This window comes from Cynocephalus volans, chromosome 2 (genome assembly GCF_027409185.1).
Source record: "Cynocephalus volans isolate mCynVol1 chromosome 2, mCynVol1.pri, whole genome shotgun sequence".
Taxonomy (NCBI): Eukaryota; Metazoa; Chordata; class Mammalia; order Dermoptera; family Cynocephalidae; genus Cynocephalus; species Cynocephalus volans.
The window spans coordinates 67,745,480-67,764,831 of record NC_084461.1 but is presented as its reverse complement, the minus strand read 5'-3'; the positions used below and the strand labels follow the sequence as shown (position 1 = coordinate 67,764,831).

At 41.6% G+C, this 19,352-nt stretch overlaps 1 protein-coding gene across 1 annotated transcript in view; it reads left to right on the top strand.

Annotated features, from left to right (window-relative positions):
• Positions 1 to 19,352, top strand: part of SERINC5 (serine incorporator 5) — an 89,862-nt gene that overhangs the window by 51,081 nt on the left and 19,429 nt on the right. The window contains exons 3-5 of the mRNA XM_063087607.1: positions 16,619 to 16,797; positions 17,310 to 17,392; positions 19,008 to 19,101. Coding sequence (XP_062943677.1) covers positions 16,619 to 16,797; positions 17,310 to 17,392; positions 19,008 to 19,101 — 356 coding nt within the window. The remainder of the gene's footprint in view (positions 1 to 16,618; positions 16,798 to 17,309; positions 17,393 to 19,007; positions 19,102 to 19,352) is intronic.

The window sequence follows — 19,352 nt, the reverse complement described above, 5'->3', positions numbered from 1 at the left end:
TGCAGGGGGGATGAGGTCCCTGTGGGTGAAACCAAGCCTTTTCCATCTTTGAGGCTTCATAGGGGCTGGCCATCTGGTCACAAAGTCAGCCTGTTTCGTGGCCTATAGAATAGAGGCTGACTTCATCCTCAGGCAGTGCCTGAGGGTGGGTGTTGAAAGGTCCCCTTGTGGGGAGCACATTGGGCTTCTGCTGGAGTCCTTGCCCCCTCTTTGTTGCCCTTAGAAATGCTTGAGGATGTGATTGGAGGAGGAGAAAGAATTGGATGCTTGTCATGCGCCAGATGGGAGTGTGTAATTGCCTCCCACCGGCATTCTCGCCTTCATGTGCAATGGACCGGGCCCTGTCACGGTCACATGGACCTTTGGTATGTGGGCTAAGAACACGAGGGTAGCTCTCTTTTCAGTTTTTGCCTTCCTGTCAGAATGTGGTCTGTATGTAGGCTTGAGTGAGAGCGAACTGCAAGATGCTGGGCCAAACTTGGTCCTGCTTCTTTTCACTAGAGAAGTTCCTCTTTCCCATGAGAACTTTGGTTTCTCTTTTTCCAAGATTAGTACTGAGGATATAACAGTAGGATAATATAGCTGGTCAACTCGACTCTTTACTCTCTAATACAATGAATACCCCTGTATTCTTCTTTTTTTTTTTTTTGGTGGCTGGCCGGTTTACCTTCATGTTGTAACGCTGTGCTCCAACCAACCGTCCCATGCAATCTTTGGCTCAGAGGAAGCGCTATCGTGCTGATTGAATAGAGCATGATTTCTGTCTTCTCTCTTTCCCCCTCTCAAAACATTGGAGTTATTTTATTGCAGATCGTTATTGTCATTAACCATATAATTTAAGCAGGTACGAACTTAAGATATTTGATGCCTGTGGGATTAAAAATCCATTTTAGAATGTGCAACGCAAAAGAAAAAAATGGGTGAGAGAGTAGAGTCTTCTGACTTGCACCCTAAATCAAGATGTACCCTCTGTGTTTGAGGCAGATGATGACATATGCAGGTTTGGGCTCCTTGGGAAGCTACATGGGCATTCAGGGAGTGAGGGGCCTCTAAAATGGAGAAGGAAGGACAGGTGACATGTGTGGCCCTCCGGTCTTTCTCACTGACAGCCCAGTATGCCAGGCCAGGGCAGGAAGAACCTTCAGTATTCCTCACCTGAAACACCTTAGGTCCATCTTCTTGGAAGAGCAGTCCCATGTTCCACTTGGCCCCTGGGCTGCTCTAATTCATTGAGATGCCTGAGGTGGTTGAATTTTTTGCACTTTGTATTTACTCTGAACCAAAATACATCATAGACCACATTGTGAAGTAGTTTGGTATATGGAGTGTGGAGAGGACTTCTAATTATGAAGTCTGGTTTTGTGTTGCAGTACAATTGTTCCTGGGTATCCATGGGAGATTGGTTCCAGGATCTGTCCCAATACCAAAATCCATGGATACTCAAGTCCCTGACATAAAACCGTGTAATATTTGCATATAACCTACACACATCCTCCTGTGTCCTTTTTTTTTTTTTTTTTTTGACTGGTAAGGGGATCGCAACCCTTGGCACGGTGTTGTCTGCACCACGCTCAGCCAGTGAGTGCACCAGCCATCCCTATATAGAATCCTAACCCACGGCCTCAGCGCTCCCAGTGCCACACTCTCCCGAGTGAGCCACAGGGCCGGACCTCCTCCTGTGTACTTTAAATCATCTCTAGATTACTTATAATACCTAATATGATGTAAATGCTATATAAATAGTTGTTGTAGTGTATCATTTTTGTTTGTATTATTTCTAATTGTATTGTTTTTTATTTTTATTTTTTCGAATATTTTCCATTTGCAGTTGACTGTATCTGCAGATGCAGAATCCACAGATACAGAACTGTTTTAAATTTAAATTTTGAAGAAGTATTCATTGTATCTTTATTTTGATAGCAGTCTTTTTTGTTGTTCCTTCATTTGTTTTAGAAGATATTATGTTTTGTTGTAATCTTGCTTTGTCTGTTCTGGAAGTGTGTTTTAGTTTACACATGATTTTCTGCTGGTGGGTTTGGGTAGTTTTCTTTCGAGTGGGTAGTAATACTGCACTCTTATGGTTGGTTACTCTTGCCCTGGGTGAAAAGAGCTTTCTGGTTCTTTTCAGCATAGGGTGGTAATATCATAGGGGTGAGTGGGCTTCAAAGGAATATCGGACAAGATCTAACAATCCAGGTGGGGGGGGGCATGGCTGCTGTTTCCTCTGTGTTTTAAAAGCAGCTCCTCAATTCTGTTGTCTCCCTAGACTTCATGAAAGTCAGCCAGTCTGATGGTTAGTTACCCCCAAACTCATTAGCCAGTGCCACACCGAGGATTTCAGATGAGCCTAGATCAGACACTTGAAACCCCATAGCCAGGTGCTGAAATTGGCCTACAGGCTCTTGCTTGGCCAGCAGATTTTTTTTCTACTTGAATTTGGCCACCTTTAGAAGGGACCTTTATGCCGTCTCTCACCACAGGCTCTGTTACTAGACGTTTACTTAAATCATGCCTCACACATTTACCCTAACTTCCTGCCCCAAAAGAAAAGCATTTGCAACTCCTGGAATAGTTTAATAAACTCTGATTTCATGAGTTTCTGAAAAGGCTGTCAACATCAAAATGGACACCAGGGCTTTCTTACTCCACCTGTATGGTGGGGAATGTGGAAGTAAGGGTGGCTGAGTGTGCTGGAGTGGCCCATGCAAATATACACATGCAGTCCCAGGAGGAGGCCCAGGTAGCCCTTCTTTACCAAAACAAGTGTGTCCTTTGCACGCTAGCATCCTGACTTTTCATCCGAGAACTATTTAGAAATTGTTCTGATCAATTTGGTCCACCGGACTCAATGGACCATTGGACTACACAACTAATGTTGGGAGGGGGCGAGACACTGAATTAGATTCAAACCCAAGTTACATTCATTACCTGCCCTTTTTAAAAAAAATCTTAAGTCTTAGGTACACATTCTAATTCTATTTCCACATGTATCATAAAGTCCAAAACTCGCTGGAGAAGGGGCACAGGTCACTGTTGACTGTTGAGGATGATAGCTGTGTTTTTAGGCTTTTGAATGAAGATAGCAGGATGGGCTTAAAGGGTTTTTTTCCCCTCTAGCCATAAAATTCACTGTTGTAGAATAAATGTATCTCACTGGGGGTGAGATATATTTATTTGGTTTGTGTTTCTCAGTCATTTTTGCAATTCACTACTATCTTTAGAAGGAGAAGGGACTGTGGTAAAGGGAAATTCATGTATGTCAGTGGTACTGATAGAAGATTATGTGGAAAGAGGTGAAAGTGTATGAAAGAAGGATTATTTGTAGCCATATAGTCCCAAGGCCACACCCCAAATCTTGTCCATAACCCAGAACTGTTGGCCATTCAGAAATCTTAAACTTTGAAAATGCCACTCCCTGGCCACACCCTCCTGTTCACTGTCCCTTTTCTCATAGCACCTGTCCTACTGCCTTATGGGGAATTTCGACTTCTGGAAATCTTTTCTGTTTCTCACAGCCTTCCAGCATCCCTCTTAGCTTCCTTTCCTTGCTTGTCCAGCTGGAACCTGTGATAGTCCATCTAGACGACTCTCCCACTGCCCACTTGACTCTCCTGTGCTCCTGTCCTTTTTCTACATCTGTTAGCAAACCCCAATCCTAGATCACAGTGTTGTGATCCATCCTCTGGATTCTGCCACTCGTGTAGCCCAATACAAGTTCATGGTATCCACCACCAGCAGGGAACTCAGCTCCAAACTCTCGTCTTTTCTCAGCTTTTTCCCCTTTCTGTCCTCGTTACAGACTGTTACCACCTTCTGGAAGCATCCATCCTCATTCTCATTCATCCTTTCTGAAACAACAGCCACCTGAGGTGATCTTTTTTAGCTTCTTGTGTATCTTTTCCTTGAACATGTTTAACCTTATTGCTTAAGGGCAGTTATAGCCCATTGGTTAAGAGTTTGGATTGGGAGCTAGACTGCCTGAATTTTGAATTTTGGTTCAACCACTCACCAAGTTTCTTAATCTCTCCACCTCGGTCTCCTGTCTAAAAAGATATCATAATAAAATTCCGTGATTTAATCCATTAAAAAAATGTTTAGAACAACACCTGGCACATCGATTCCTCACCAAAATATAAACACATTGACGTCTCTAGCATCAAACAACTCATCTCTTCTGTTGTTTAATTTTAAACAGCTTTTTTTGAGATGAAATTTATATGTCATATCATTGACCCACTTAAAATATACAATTTGGCATCTTTTAGTATATTCGCAGAGTTGTGCAACCACCACCACAGTGTGATTTTAGAACATTTTTGTCCCTCCTAAAAGAATCTCTATATTCATTAGCTTTTACTCTCCTTTTCCCTCCAAGTCCCCCAGCCCTACGCAGCCTCTAATCTGTTTTCTGTCTCTATGGATTTGAGTATTCTAGACATTTCATATAAATGGAGTTATACAATATGTAGCCTTTTGTGCCTGGCTTCTTTCACTTAGTATGTTTTCAAGATTCATTTATGTTGTAGCATATATCAGTACCTCATTCCTTTATATGGCTACATAATGTTCCATTGTATGAATATACCATGTTTATCCATTTGTCAGTTGATGGACATGTGGATAGTTTGTGCCATTTGGTTATTATAAATCATGCTGCTATGAACATTTGTGTTCTAGTTTTTGTATGGATACGTGTTTTCATTTCTTTTGGGTATATATCTAGGAGCAGGTTTGCTAGATTGCGTGGTGACGCCCCTAGTAATGGAGGACATTCAGGATGAAGTAATGTGTTAAGGTTCACACCCTCACCAACACTCATTGTGTATGTTTTTCATTTTAGTCACCCTAGTGGGTGTGACGTGGTCATCTCCTCTTTGCCTGTGCCTTAAGCGCTGCCCTCTGCTTTTCTCTTTCTCTTGCTTTCCCCAGGGCAGCTCATTTGTCTCTGGCTTTGATTATTCCTATATGTGTGTCTACTGGTAAGGACCCCCTTTCTCAGGACAGTGCTGGGGACACTGATAGATTCTGCCTCCCTCCATGCCCCCTTTTCTAGATGCTGAGCTGACCACACACTTCCTTCCCCAGACAGGTAAGAAAGTATTAGGTTTCCACTCTGCGTTCCAGTCAGTCATGATTCAGCCACATCAGGCTCCCTGATGTTATATATCCCACCTGCCTTATTTGGACTTGGAGAGTTCCTGAATGTCCCCAGCTTCCCTCAGACTGAGAAAAGCTATCTTTCTTGAGATAACTAATCCCATGGGTGAGCAGAGGGTGAGTTGCTTGTATCTCTTCCAAATTCTGGGGTCATCATAGTGTGCTGAGTACAGCACACTAATAGAAGCTTCTGTCCTTAGAAACAACTTAGATTTCAAAAGGCTGTTCATAAGTACATCTTTTAGTCAGATCACAGTATCATTTTACAATACTTCAATGGTTCCTGGACCTGACAGAACTTTGATCCAGTGTGTTTGAGACTTGGCAATTTGGTAGATAAGCTACTTTGTTTCCTATTTTTAACCTGAAGAATTAAGGGGAATATGAAGGCATAACAGTAAGCACTGTTTGTGGGAAGCCCTCCTTGTGCTAGTTGCGGGGATCTAAAAATACCTGAAATGATGTCCGTCATTAAAGGACCTAGTTAAAGATATGTGTGAAAAGACAGATGCAAGTCACGTTTGTGGCAAGCATTCTGCCTGTGAAGAGACAGCAAATTTCATGCAGTGTTAAGCGTTACACAGAGAAAATAATGATCCTTTTTAGGACATAATTCAAATAAATTGTTAGAATTTTTCAAGTGGCAGAGTCCTGAGTGGTGATTTTAGCCAGCTGGTCATTTGGCAGGTGAGAGGATGTGGCCCAGAAAGTCAAGTGGTCTGTCCGAGGCTGAGAATAGGTGGAGCGGGACTAGAACCCAGGACTGCTGGTCACCTGGCCAGTGCTTTTCCTGCTTGTACGACTAGGTTTGCTTGCTGGTCAGATATTCACAGAAGTAACACTGAAATCCTTTTAGCAAGCATATCCTTCCTGCTTATTCCTAAACTTTCTTCTGGGCACAGTCTTGAGGGAGAGGTATTCCTTCTGGAAACAGCACAGCCTGGGGCTTTCAGCATTTCTTAGCCTTTCTTAGCTTTTCTTCTCCACCTGCCTCCTTCCTGTTGTGGTGGCCAAAGGCTGAACTCAAGGGAGGACTGTTAGTCTGCAGTAGAAAAGAGGGGTAGCCACAAACATAGTATTTATTTATTCAGTGGCTTTCCATGTGAAATAGAATTCACCTTCAGGTTGTGTTTGGTGTAACCATCTTTTTAAAGCAAACAAACATTATTGGTGAAAAATATTCCACTTTGATCCAAAGCACCATGTAGTTTGTCCCAGCATAGAATGACAGGTATTCATGCCGAAGCTGGAAAATCTGGCTCTTGTTTTGAATTTGGTATTTACTGGTTGGATGTTCAGAGCACTGTCTATGTGAGACCCAGCATGAGAGGTTAGTATAGGCTCATCAAAGCCCGAGGAGAACTCTCCTTTCTTAGCTGCCTTTTTATGTTGTGTTAGAACAAGTGTCAAATTAAGAACAAAAAATTGCTGACTCAGTTCTTTGGTTTTGGGGTGTTTTTCTTATCCAACTAAGACGGAATGCTTTCCCAAAGTTCTGCTGTGAACAGCAACTGAGTTCATTGTATTATTGTAGCTTATATGTGTCGGGTGTATCAAGGGGTACGTTTCTGAGGTTAAAAGTGGGCGTGGGTTATTGAACTTCATGCCCTTTGTAGACCTCCAAGGGTAAATTCTCACTATGGTCTAATCAGAATTTGCCTGTGGGGAGCTGGCATGAGCTTCCTTCTTGTAAGTCCTCTTGGAACTCTCCCCTCCAAGCTGGGATGACTCTGGGGACACATGTTTCCAAACAAGTTTATCTTTGGTCTAAATTCCATCTAGACACACCACCACACAGAAGATAGCAAGAGTCCCTGCACCCCTCGCATCCTTTGCTTCTCTCACTGCTGGGGCCCTGTCCCACACACAAGTAAATGCTGGGAAAATGGTGGTGGGAAATAGTTTTATACTAGAGGCAGCAATTTGAACTAATGGATATCCTGCTGAGAGTCTTTTTTTGAACCAAGGACAAAGAGGTTTGATCCTTGTCCAGTAATAATGAGCTCACCAGGAGCTGGGAAACAAGAAACAATACTTATTGTCCTTAGTCCATGAGGATCCGTTACTCAGAACCTTTTGGGGGGCACCAGATGTTAACTGGATCTCTTTTAGGACTGGTGTGACTGTGGAAAGGAGAGAATGATAAGATGCGAGAAAGGACATTTTCCTAAAGCTTTTTTCTGTACCCATCAAAAGCATCTGTTAAGCAACTGTCTGCAAACAGGGCCTTGGAGCACCCTGTAGATAAATAGAACAGACAAGAGCTTCAAGTTGGAAACGAGCATTGTCAGTCATTAGAAAAATGGGGCCAGAGAGAACAGACAAATGGCATAATAAAGAATGAACTAAGATAAAGCAGTCTCAAAACAATGGTAACAGGAAACAATGCATAAATATTGTGAATAGCTGAATTTTGATACTCTTCACAGAGTTTGATAGGGTGACCATGTTACTTGCTTAAACTGTAATCTGAGTTTATTCTTTAAAAAATGTTTCAGGCTGGCCAATTAGCTCAACTGGTTAAAGTGCAGCCTTGTAACACCCAAGTTAAGGGTTCGGTTCCTCATACAAGGTAGCCACCCCCCCCAAAATAAAAAAGTTTAAAATCAGTACTGATATTCAACTCTCTACCCCACAAATAGTATAATCAATATGTTTCAATAAAAATCTTAAAAAATGTTTTAAGTCATATAACTCATTCATTCAAATGTAGATGCCGAGCACTTTGAGAGGTGCTGGGGATCTGAGTGTGAACAATATATAGCTGTTGTCCTTAGAGAACTGGACCTCACGTAGGGGAAAAAGAGACCAGTTTGGCAAGTGTGTGTGGAAGGAGCCCTAATGTTAGACTGCATGTGTACCCATGCGTGTGTTTGAAATCTAAAAACATGTCAACTCCATTAGCGAATGTTGGAGAGAGTGGTGTCATCTCGGCTATTACCTGTTGACCTTTGGGGTCACTGGATGACTCAGGAATGCTTTCTCTCCGTCTTTGCCTGGAGACAGAGCTGAGGCAGGGGAGATTTGTAAAAGGGAAAAGAGTATATTGCCCTCTTTGGGGCGGAGCATAATCATAAGGGCTCGGGTGTTTTGGGGGCATGGTTTTTAAATTTCAGTGAGACTGTTTCTACAGGCTTCAAATAAGTCTAAAATTATCTTGCAACATGCTGGCTTTCATCAGTGTGGGTTTTATTTTTGGTTGTACAAGCTGTGTTTGTGTAACAGATGTGAGAACTTTTTCTGTTAGAGCTATTGAGGGCTTCTGAGCCACAGAGAAGAGCATTGGGAGCTCACAGACATGTTCTACCCTCATCTTTCACCCTCTGAAAAACTTTTTGTGGGCAGATAAATTAAGATACTTAATTTGCTTCTCTAAAAACGACATGCGGGAGATGGACGATTTGATTCATTTAAAGCCCAAGTTCCATTTGAGGACAGCTCTGGAGAAAGAAAGAGTCTAATGGGAGAAGGCAGGGGTGGAGTGTTGGGACACTGGGAAGACACCCTAAACGAGCTGCTCCATCTCAGCTCTCTGCTGCTTCTTTGGCTTTTGGTCTGTAGAGTAAGTTATCGACAGTTGTCACTTGCCTTTGAAGTGCTAATCTGTGCTTCAGCAGTTAACCGTTCAGCCCAGCTCCTCAGCTATTCTTCCTAGAAGTGCAGAGGTGGGCAGACTTTTCCTGTAAACAGCCAGCTAGTAAACGCTGTATGCTTTGGGGCCCTGTGGTCTCTGAAGCAACTGCTTGACTCTGCCATGGTAGTGCAAAAGCAGCCAAAACAATATGCCAACAAATAAGCATGGCTGTGTGCCAATAAAACTTTATTGCCATAAACAGGAGGCCAGCTAGATTTGATCCATAGGCTGTAGTGTGCTGACTCCTGAGTTCCAGACCTTCAGTGGCTTCATGCGTATTATATGTAGCTATTCTCCCTTCTCTCTAAAGGGGAAACTTCAGTGGGTTAAACCTTATGCTGAGGGTACCAGAGTTCCTGCTTAAGTTGCAGATCACTGGGCTATTCAAACCATAGACCAGGTAGACTAGGCAGGAATAATGTAGCAGTAAATTTAGTGTGACATGTTTAACAGTATATACAAAGGTGCTTCAAAAGTTCATGGAAAGATTCGTATTATCTTTTAATCCTATTTTTCATGAACTTTTTGAAGTATCCTTGTATGTCTGTTATTCTGTGTGGCATTTTGAAATAAATGGTACATCATTTATAGGTAAAACTAACCAGTATTCTGTTTATGTATTCAAACCAAGCATTTTGGTGCTCAAGATGTAGTGAGGATGGAGAAAAATGAGTATGTGGGCATTTCAGTTTCCATGCTGCTAGGGACCCCCAACTCCAGGTCTGATATAAAATGGGAAGGAAGCTGGGGCCAGAAACATGGGAAGGAAGCTGGGGCCAGAAACCTAAATGTCTGCCATGTACTGGCTCCAGTACTAGGATTGGGAAACAAGTAACTGGAGACTATCAGAATTGTGAGGTCTTAAATATGGTGGAGTCCTATCTTTTGGGGAATATTAGGTTCTAATGTCCTACCTAGGCAAAAATCATGAATAGTCCAAATTAACCCTGAGAAGTATTTGAAATATTCATAAAGTAGAGTGCAGACATGGTTTGTGCATAAAGCATTTCACTAGAAAGTTAGCTCCTTGTTAGCATGGATTCTTAACCTGTTTTATGTACTGCTTGTATCTTCCTGACCTAGAACCATAATACTTGCACTTAGCAGATGGGAATGAGTGAGTGGGTGATCAAATCCTGTTTATGTAAGTATACATGTATCATGTAGTTTATAGTATGGAATGAAGAATATACACACAACCTCGAATTTCACTGGGTTTTCAAAAATTACTTACAGAAGACCCTCAGTCATGCATATAGTTGAATTTGCATATAATGTCACCACTGTATTCCAACTTCACACATTTAAGAAGAAAGCTAGACGATTTGGGGGTCACTTAGGCTATAAGCATGTCTTCCCTCCAATAAGTAGTCAAATTAGAAAGATCTGCCTGTGTAAGCATTTAGTCCTCTGATTTAGAAATTCCACATTTCTGTGTTCGACAGAGATCTTTCAAGTCAGCCTCGTTCTTCTCAGGGCCACGCAACGTCCGACCCTGTGTTCAATGTGGGGCAGTAACCGTATTTTCCAGCCAAAACAAAATCCAGACCTCCATAGTTGTGGCTTTCAATTGTTTCTGGGGTTAGGAGTCGCTTTGTTTCTTGGACTCAGAGGGCCGCATTCATATCCCTCCTCCTCTTTGATTTTGGAGGCTGTGCTTACAGACCCTCAGGAATGAGGATGGAAATGTTGACCCTAGGGTGGCAGCAGAGGTGTGCCTGGCTGAGAGATGGGTGTGTGTGTGGCCCTGCCTGTCTCCTCCCTTCCTCTCTTCTACTCTCCCTATTACCCACAACTCTATAGAGTTTTCAAAACCCTTCTTGGGGAGAGTGGCAGTATCTATTCAAATGTAAAACATACCACCCTTATCACTCAGCATGCCTCTTCTTGGTATTTAACCTCTGGAACACTTCACATTTGTACAGAGAGATGCAATATCCCTTGTATATTATTTATAACAGTGAAAAAACCCAAACAACCTAAATATCTACCAGTAGGGTAACAAACTATAGTTGATCCAGATTGTAGAATTCTATATAGAAGTTTCAAAGGGTGCAAATAGATTTATGTGTTGACCATGCGACAATCTGTAAGACCTAATGAATACAGAATAATGGCACAGCAAAGGGTCTGGCAGTATATGCACGAACCTGGGGACAGTAGTACCTCTGGGGAGCAATCACATTAAGACTAGTGTAACTAGTGATGGTCAAGGGGACTTGGTTATCTGTAGCTTTATTGTAATATACATTTTGTTTTGCAACAAGAATAGAATTATATATTGCTTTTATAATTGCAAATAAAATTTAGAGCAATCCTTGAACCTTTACCTTTGCAGTTAGATTTCTTGGAAACAGGTAAAATGCTCACTGGGCCCCTGATCCCTGGACTTCACTCCTGATCCCCTGACTATGTCCTCAGCCACCTGCAGTCCATTTTCCGCTCCCATCCTGCTCTACAGAGTATTCTGATCAAGGTCCCAGATAGCTCCTTGCTGCTGAATCCACTGTTACGTCTCTGTCCTCATCACGTTTGACTTCTTGGCCGTGTTTGACACTGCTGAGTGCTCTCTGCTTCTTGGAAGTCTCTCAGCTTCTCTTTTGTTCTGTACCTTTTCACTTTCCTCCTCAGATTTTTTTCCCTTCTTTCTAGCCCCAAATGTTTGCATTCTCCAGGGTTCTGGGCTCAGCTCAGCTCTGTCTCACTCCCCCTCTGTACATTCCTTTCCTGGTGATTTATCTATTCTTACTGGTTGCCTCCGTTGCCACATTTACACTAGCCACTACCAAACCCAAATCCTTATCTCTAGTCCAGCTGTCTTCTGGAACACCCGTGCTCAGCCATCTGCACACACTTCTCTCTGAAACAGGCACCTCCAGTGCCGCCTGTCATAAAATCCATTATTGCCCCACCACCTTGAAACTGCTCTGCTGTGATTCCTGTCTGTGATTGGTGTGCCAGCCTAGAAACTGGGTGCTTCCTGGGTTCCTCTACCATTATTCATTGGCCACGTCAGATCAGCAAACAGGACCACTCCATTCCACAGTCCCCAATCCTCACTGCTGTTGCCTCATTCAAGAGCTACATGATTTTTTGCTGGGAATAACTGCTGTTTCTCCTTTGAGATCAGTAACTGGTGTGGTTCTTGTTTGCACATTCTGCCTTCAATTTTACCTGATTCTCTCAGTGGAGATTGAAATGAGCTGAATTCTGTTCTGCTTCTGTGGAAGAGCCCTGCTTCCCATCATAATTTGTCAGTCCTCTGTGAGTTGTTTGGACTGAAACCTTATTCTTTGACAGTTTGATAAGAGTTGTTTTCTAGGTGTTTAATCATATTTATGGCTATTTTGTCCTGACAAAATGGTAGTGGTGGAGAAGGAGTGTGAGCTCTAGCTGCAGTTCCTGCCTTTGCATGCTTTTCGGATTTTGAAGATTTACTGTTTCGGGACATTTAAGTTCCTGATTTGAGAGGTGGCAGGGTCAAATAAAATCAAACTCTCTATAGAATTTTGGTTCCTTTTTTGGATTTAATGACACAGTGTAGACTTTTCTCTAAAACATGTTCAGATACCCAAATAAAAGAGAAGGGAAGACTGGCCGGTTAGCGCAGTTGGTTAGAGCACAGCCTTTTAACACCAAGGTCACAGGTTTGGATCCCTGTACCTGTCAGTACCCGCCCTCCCCCCACAAAAAAGAGAAAGAGACAGGAGTACCGATTGTTGTTGTTATTGGTTTTTAAATAGACCCAGATCCACAAAAGGGCCTCAAAGGTAACCTCTTATGGAGAAATGAGCCTTGATTGGCCAGAGGCTACCTAAGGGAAGATGGAAGCTGATTTTAGTATTTTCCATTTTGTGGCTGTTGTCCACTGGTGGGTGGCAGTATCATTTCATTATACAGATGGGGAAATTGAGGCTGGGGTGGTGGTGGGCCGGTAACTTTCCTAAGCTAGCAATGGAGTTAGGATTGCATGCCACATGAGCGGTTTATTCTTACTTGAAAATTTGTGGCTTTGCGTTTGGTTGCTTTGAGGGTTGGGAGGAAACCCCTCACTCTCAGAGGTCCTTACAGAAACATCACAAATGCAGTGTGTGAGGTCGTGTCCTTGGATGCCAGAGCCAGACTCAGGAGGTAACACCCTTAGCAGGCATGTCCCCTTCACCCTGCGGTGTGGAATCTGTATGTGATGTATGTTTTCCTTTTCCAAAACTGGGATGGAGTTTGGAACAGCAAATATTTGATCAGAGCAAATTCCTCTTGCTAAAATCTTGCCAGCTTGTTCAACTTGGAGGTTCTTTGCCTAAAAATACTCACCACTTACTGAAGAGTAAATGTGCTAGGTCACCCACAGAGCATAAAGGAGGACTTGGTTAGTATTTGGAGCAGGAGGTTGTTTGCCTACTTTTATTTTGGATGAGATATGCAGTGCTGCATACTCACCCTTTGATGAGCCTCGAGGGCCCCAGGCACATTCGAGGTGGACTGGAGTAGGCAATGGAGGGGGTTTGTTGGGGATGATGACATAGAAGCTCACGCCTGCTGGAATTAGCACTCTCCTTGAAATGAATTTTAGAGGGAGAAGGAAAGGAGAGCAGTGGGTTTGGGGTAGGGAGGTGGAGAAGAGTCTAAAGGTGGAAGATGGGCTGGTGTGGATGAAAGAGGTGCCACTGTGCACGTATTATAGTGGGAGTTGGGGGAGGCAGGCATTGGTGCTGTTGATAGCGTGGAAGAGAGAGGGAGGGAAGAACAGGGTTTAATAAATGTTATAGAGCAATAAATCCCACATAAACAAAACAGCCTAATGAGTGAGGTTGTGTGGTTTCTCCTTCGTGAATGTGGTGTTTACAGACTGGAGCAATATGACCTCCTTGTTACCAGTGCTGCTCAGACAGCTGCAGCTTCTGCTTCAGGTTAGAGTCTCTGAAATGTTCATTTCGTGTGTGGTCCCCCATTACTTCAATATCTGAAGTTTTTAACCATGCTAGTTGCTTACTCATGTTAAAACACATCTAAAAATTCAGACCCCTTCAGAAAGCACTTGTGTGACTTCTCCCATCATCTGCATGCGGTGCTTTCTGTGTCCTCGTGGCCAGTGTTTGTTTGGAAGCAACTTCTAGACCAGCTGTCTCACAGGGATGCCCCACGGTGATGCCCTAGGGTGCCTCAAACTCTTGTGTTAAAAAAAACTCCTGGTCTGTTCTTGCACTTCTGCTCTTTGTCCTCTGCCAGCCTTAAAAAAACAAGAAAGGAGCCTTCTCGCCATTCTTTGTTCTTGTCATCCACACAGTCCTGTCACCTGGGAGTTCTACCTACAGGATTCTATTTTCCTTGCACTGGTTTACCTTCTTCATCTGTTACCAGTGACCTTCAAACCTGCCCTCCTGCCTCAAATCTGTCCCCTTTCCAATATGTCCTCCACTTTGCAGCCACAGGTTTTCCAGCTCCAATAGAGTGTGTTCCCCATGCTGACAGGATGGGGGCCAGACTTCTCTGCATGGGAGACACCTGGCCCTTTCCAACAAGACCTTGCTTTCTTTTAAGCTTCATCTCTTGCCAAAGAATTTTTTAGTATAAGTATGTCCCGTGAGATAATTCAGTCTATATCCCACATATTGTATGAGACATACTTATATTAAAAAATTATTCGTTTATCTGAAATTTAAATTTAACTAGACATTCTGTATTTATCTGGCAACCCTATACATGTATTTGTTTGGTAGCCCAGTCAAATAAACACGGTAGCATCTCCCTTTACACCTTTATATTTTGTTCTGATGTAAAAAATTTGCAGATGCAGGAATTTGCTGAAAACAAAATACTTGACATTTCTTAATGAAGTCTTTCACAACTCTGTCTATGAAAATGGAGCTATAATTTAATAGAGCCTTGAGAAAAAATGCATTTTTGCCTGAGCCCTTTATTTGGGAGTGTTTGGAAAAACATGTTCCAGATTCAGATGTAGGAATGACTACAGACCATTTTTGGAGGAGGGAATCCTCATTCAGGAAGGTGAACTCCAATTAAATTTACTCTTCCTTTTGTTTATAGAAATTTTAATAGCCTCAGTTATTATTGTTTTTTTAGGATCTTTTCTGGAGAAGAAATTAAATTCTCTTCATTACCATACTTCAGTGTTACCTCCAGCTTTATTTACCTTTGTGATATTTTTTGTCCTTATCTCATGACTAACAGCTATAATGTGATATTTGGCTTATTTCCTGTTCTGAAAGTATTCAACTTTGCTGTTAATAAGAAGCAAAATTTTTATCAGTGACTTTTATGATGTTGATAGAAATGGGCTGCTTGTTCTTACTGTGTAAAATTTTAATTATTCTGATAATGCAAATAGATTTTACACTGAAGTCTTCCAATTGGACTAGAATAAACTATTGTCAACATTTATCAGAATAGTAAGGCCCATAAATAAAGAGCTCTAATGGATCAAGAAAAAACCCAATTAACAGCCAATTGAGAGAAAAATACAGATTGCCATCAACTTAAGAAAAGATGCTGAACCTCACTAGTAATGAGGAGACTGTATGTTAAAACAAGATATTGGTTTTTTGCCTTTACATTGGATGTTTAGGTTGGGAAAGTGAGCAATCTCAGTATTACTGGTGGGATGTTAATTGGCGCAGCCTTTGAAGGTACAAATCGACTTTGTCTCTCGAAAGTTTAATATGTAGATACTACTTGACCCACTAATTCTATGTATAGCCCAGGGGTCTGTCCTCCCATATATGGCACATGTGCAGTGAGGTATGCACAACAGTGTTTACTGAGTCAGTGTTTGTGATAGCAAAAAAACAAAAACACAAGACAAAACCCCTCTCCCCACAGCAAGAATAATAAGATCAATGTGGGAATGGTTATCAATTTCGATCTAGCCTTACTTTAAAGTATTATATAATGGTTAAAAAGAGTACGGTAGGGTTTTGCATATTAATAGAGGAAGATCTCCATGGCTTATTGTCAACGAAAAAAACATAGTGCAGAACATTGAATACAATCTTTTTTAAAAAAAGCTGTTTGTATATGGGGGTACTTTAAAAAGTTCATGGAAAGATTTGTATTTTATTTTTTTAAGCAGAGAAATATTGAGTTTATTTATTTTTAATTAATTCATTTTTAATGTTCTGTTTTTATTGGTTATGAATATTCATGGGTTACAAAGCAAATTGTATTATCTTTTAATTCTATTTTTTCATGACCTTTTCAAAGTGCCCTACCATATCTGCTATGTATATAGTGCCATGTGAGTGTATGTATGTTTGTTGTGTATATATATGTGGATGTGTTGTGTATATGCATGCATACACATTTATATTCACAAACTAATAGAAATACCCTACCTGCCAAATTAATCCTCCTGAGGAAGGGAGTGACATTTTGGGATAATATGAAGGAAGTCTCTCACTTTTTATTCTATACGAGGGTACTTCAAAAGGTTGGTGGAAAAATGGAATTAAAAGATAATACAAATTCTTCCATGAACTTTTTGAAGACCCCTTGTATATTTATACATTTTAAGAAAAATATATCTATGTATTGCAAATGTAATTTTTGGGAATTCTGGTACTGGATTTCAGAAATCATTTGGCACAAGTAAAGACTGAGTTATATATACTTCATGAGCACTGTATCTTTAAAAAAGATTCAGAGAAAACTAAGAGAAAGTCTTCAGAAGATAGATTTTCTTCCTCAGTCTTTGTTCTTTTTGCGCATGATCTATTTCAGTGAATTTTGACTTGTAGACTGAATGAACACTCCGTGACACTTCTCTTTTACCCAGTTTTAACAGATAATTGTTTTAAACTTTCTCCTCAGATTCCTTTTTTTGAAGATATTTGTAAAGGCATTAAAGCTGGTGACACATGCGAGAAGCTGGTGGGGTATTCTGCAGTGTATAGAGTCTGTTTTGGAATGGCTTGTTTCTTCTTTCTCTTCTGCCTGCTGACCTTGAATGTCAACAACAGCAAAAGCTGCAGAGCCCATATTCACAATGGGTAAGTATTCAGTCTTCCTGGGGATTGCTTTCTCCTTTCCTTATATTCAAGACAGTATTGCCAGGCCCCTTCTACTCATCAGATCCTCCAACTCTAGTTAGAAATTGTTGCTCTAAATTGTTCCTGTAGTTGAAATTGTTGACACTGATTTTGGAGAAGGTGGAAATTATCCTTGTCACCACACAGTGGCCTACGAACTTGAATTCTATTTGTAACACCTGATACTGTAATGAGAAATTCAGTGGAGACAAGAGTTTATTTCTTGTACCAACACCTTCCCCCAGGTAATTTCCACCCCTGCAATGAAATGGTGTTTTGTACAATAAGAGGCTGCTCCAAGTCTGTCTAATTATGGGAAAAGGCATTCTTCAGTCACTTAATTACTTCCCCTTGATTTGGAGAGAACATTACCAATGGCAGATTCATGGATCAACATACTTACCTTCTGAGAGGTCTTTTGTCCTTCCTTGAATATCATTTAAATATATTTCCTCTTTTTTTTTCCCTTCCAGCTTTTGGTTCTTTAAACTTCTGCTATTGGGGGCCATGTGCTCAGGAGCTTTCTTCATTCCAGATCAGGAGACCTTTCTGAACGGTACAAATGGGGTATTTTGGGTGCCTGTTTATTTCGTTTTTACCTGTTTTGTAGAATTGGTCAAAGGCATAGTCCAGGGTGTCTTTGACATTTTGAATTACTGATTTTCTTGGTGGCTTAAAAAAAATTCCTGCCCTACCTACCTACACTTTATCCTCTCCACTCCTCTGTGTGCGCACCCGCATCTTCCCAACATACACACTTCCAGACAAGGTGTAAAAGGACCTTTTGTTACTCTGGTGGCTGAAAACTGGAAATGATAATTTTAAGGTTTTGGGCCTGAAGGGAAAATGAGGCACTTAAAATTAGTTTAAAAACCAGTTTGGCATGTCAGCATGACCCCACCAGCCCAGGGAGACCTTTCTTTCTGAGCACTGCACACAAAACCGAGGGACAGGGAGCACAGGGCTTTTAAGCAGCTAATAATCAAAATGCTGCCACTATGCTGGGACAAGAGCAATACCCTCCAGTCTGTTTCTAAACTTACCTTATGTGAAGCTATGTAACATCGAATAATATTTCTCATTGATGGAACTTACCAAAATTCATGAATATAAAACCCTTAATCATAGCTGAAATGAGTTCTTCTTCATATGAGCGGGGGGGGGGGGGCTTGAATTTCAGTGGTTTAAAACATTCTGTTCAAATCCAAATGGATTCGCTTTCCTAATTGAGACACTAAAGACATTCACATTATGTCGGTTCATAAGGAACAGCCATAGTCCCTTGTATCAGGGTCCACCTACTTTTTTTAGGGTCATATTAGTTTTTCACATACTCCTTAAGGATGCTCTTACCTAAAATAATGTTAACTAGCTGTTTTGTTTTGTTTTGTTTTCTTATACCCCACAGAGATACTATTTATCAGAATAGTATTTTTAGAATGGAAAGACCTAGAAGTCCTCTGGTCCAGCTCAGTCATTTTTACAGACAGGCTGATAACCATGTGACATGGTTTATCCAAGGTCATAGCTTCTCTGTGACAGCCAGAAGTAGCCCTGAGTCCTTGTCCCCCCCAGTGTGAACCTCATTTCCTCCCTGGACTCCTTACCCAGTAAAATTTGAACCCTTGATTTTTCTGGCGATGTATACTTTTGCTTTTAAATTGTGAGTCATTGTGGATTTGGGGAATTACTGCATCTGTTAGGATACTTGGCAGTTGTAGCATGTAGCGTAAGTTTGGATACTCCAGAGCCAGACTGCTTGTGTTCAAATCCCAAATATGGCTTTTACTGGCTATGAGACTTTGTCAGCTTTCATAGACCCTCAGTTTTTCTCTACCTGTTAAATAAGTATAATAGTAGTACGTACCTTATATGGTTGTGTGGAAATTAAATATGTTATAGGTACAATGAGCACTTAGTAAATATTTTTATTTTATTTATTTTATTTTTTGTCTTTTTCGTGACCGGCACTCAGCCAGTGAGTGCACTGGCCATTCCTATATAGGATCCGAACCTGCGGCGGGAGCGTCGATGCGCTCCCAGCGCCGCACTCTCCCGAGTGCGCCACGGGTCGGCCCAGCACTTAGTAAATATTAACTGTGGTTATTGCTCCCTGTTGAGCCAAACATGGGACGACCGCCTCATCGCCTGTGGACGGTCTTCTTTTGCAGCCTGGCGCTATGTGGGAGCCATCGGAGGCTTCATCTTCATAGGCATCCAGCTCATCCTGCTCGTGGAGTTTGCACATAAATGGAACAAGAACTGGTATGTTGCTTTCTGGAAAGCTTCCAAGTGAACTTACTGATTGACTCAGAGAAACTGCCCACAGAGTTGATAAAAGCTCTACTCTGAATTGTATTGCCAGGAATTAGCAGCCTATTTACACCAAAAACGATTTTTGCTGGCACTTTCCCTCCATGCCTGCTTTTTGTACCCCTTCATTTACTCCTCTCTGGTACTGTGTTTCTACCTTTTCTATCCTTCCTTCTTGTACTTGATCTCTTTGCACATTTGGG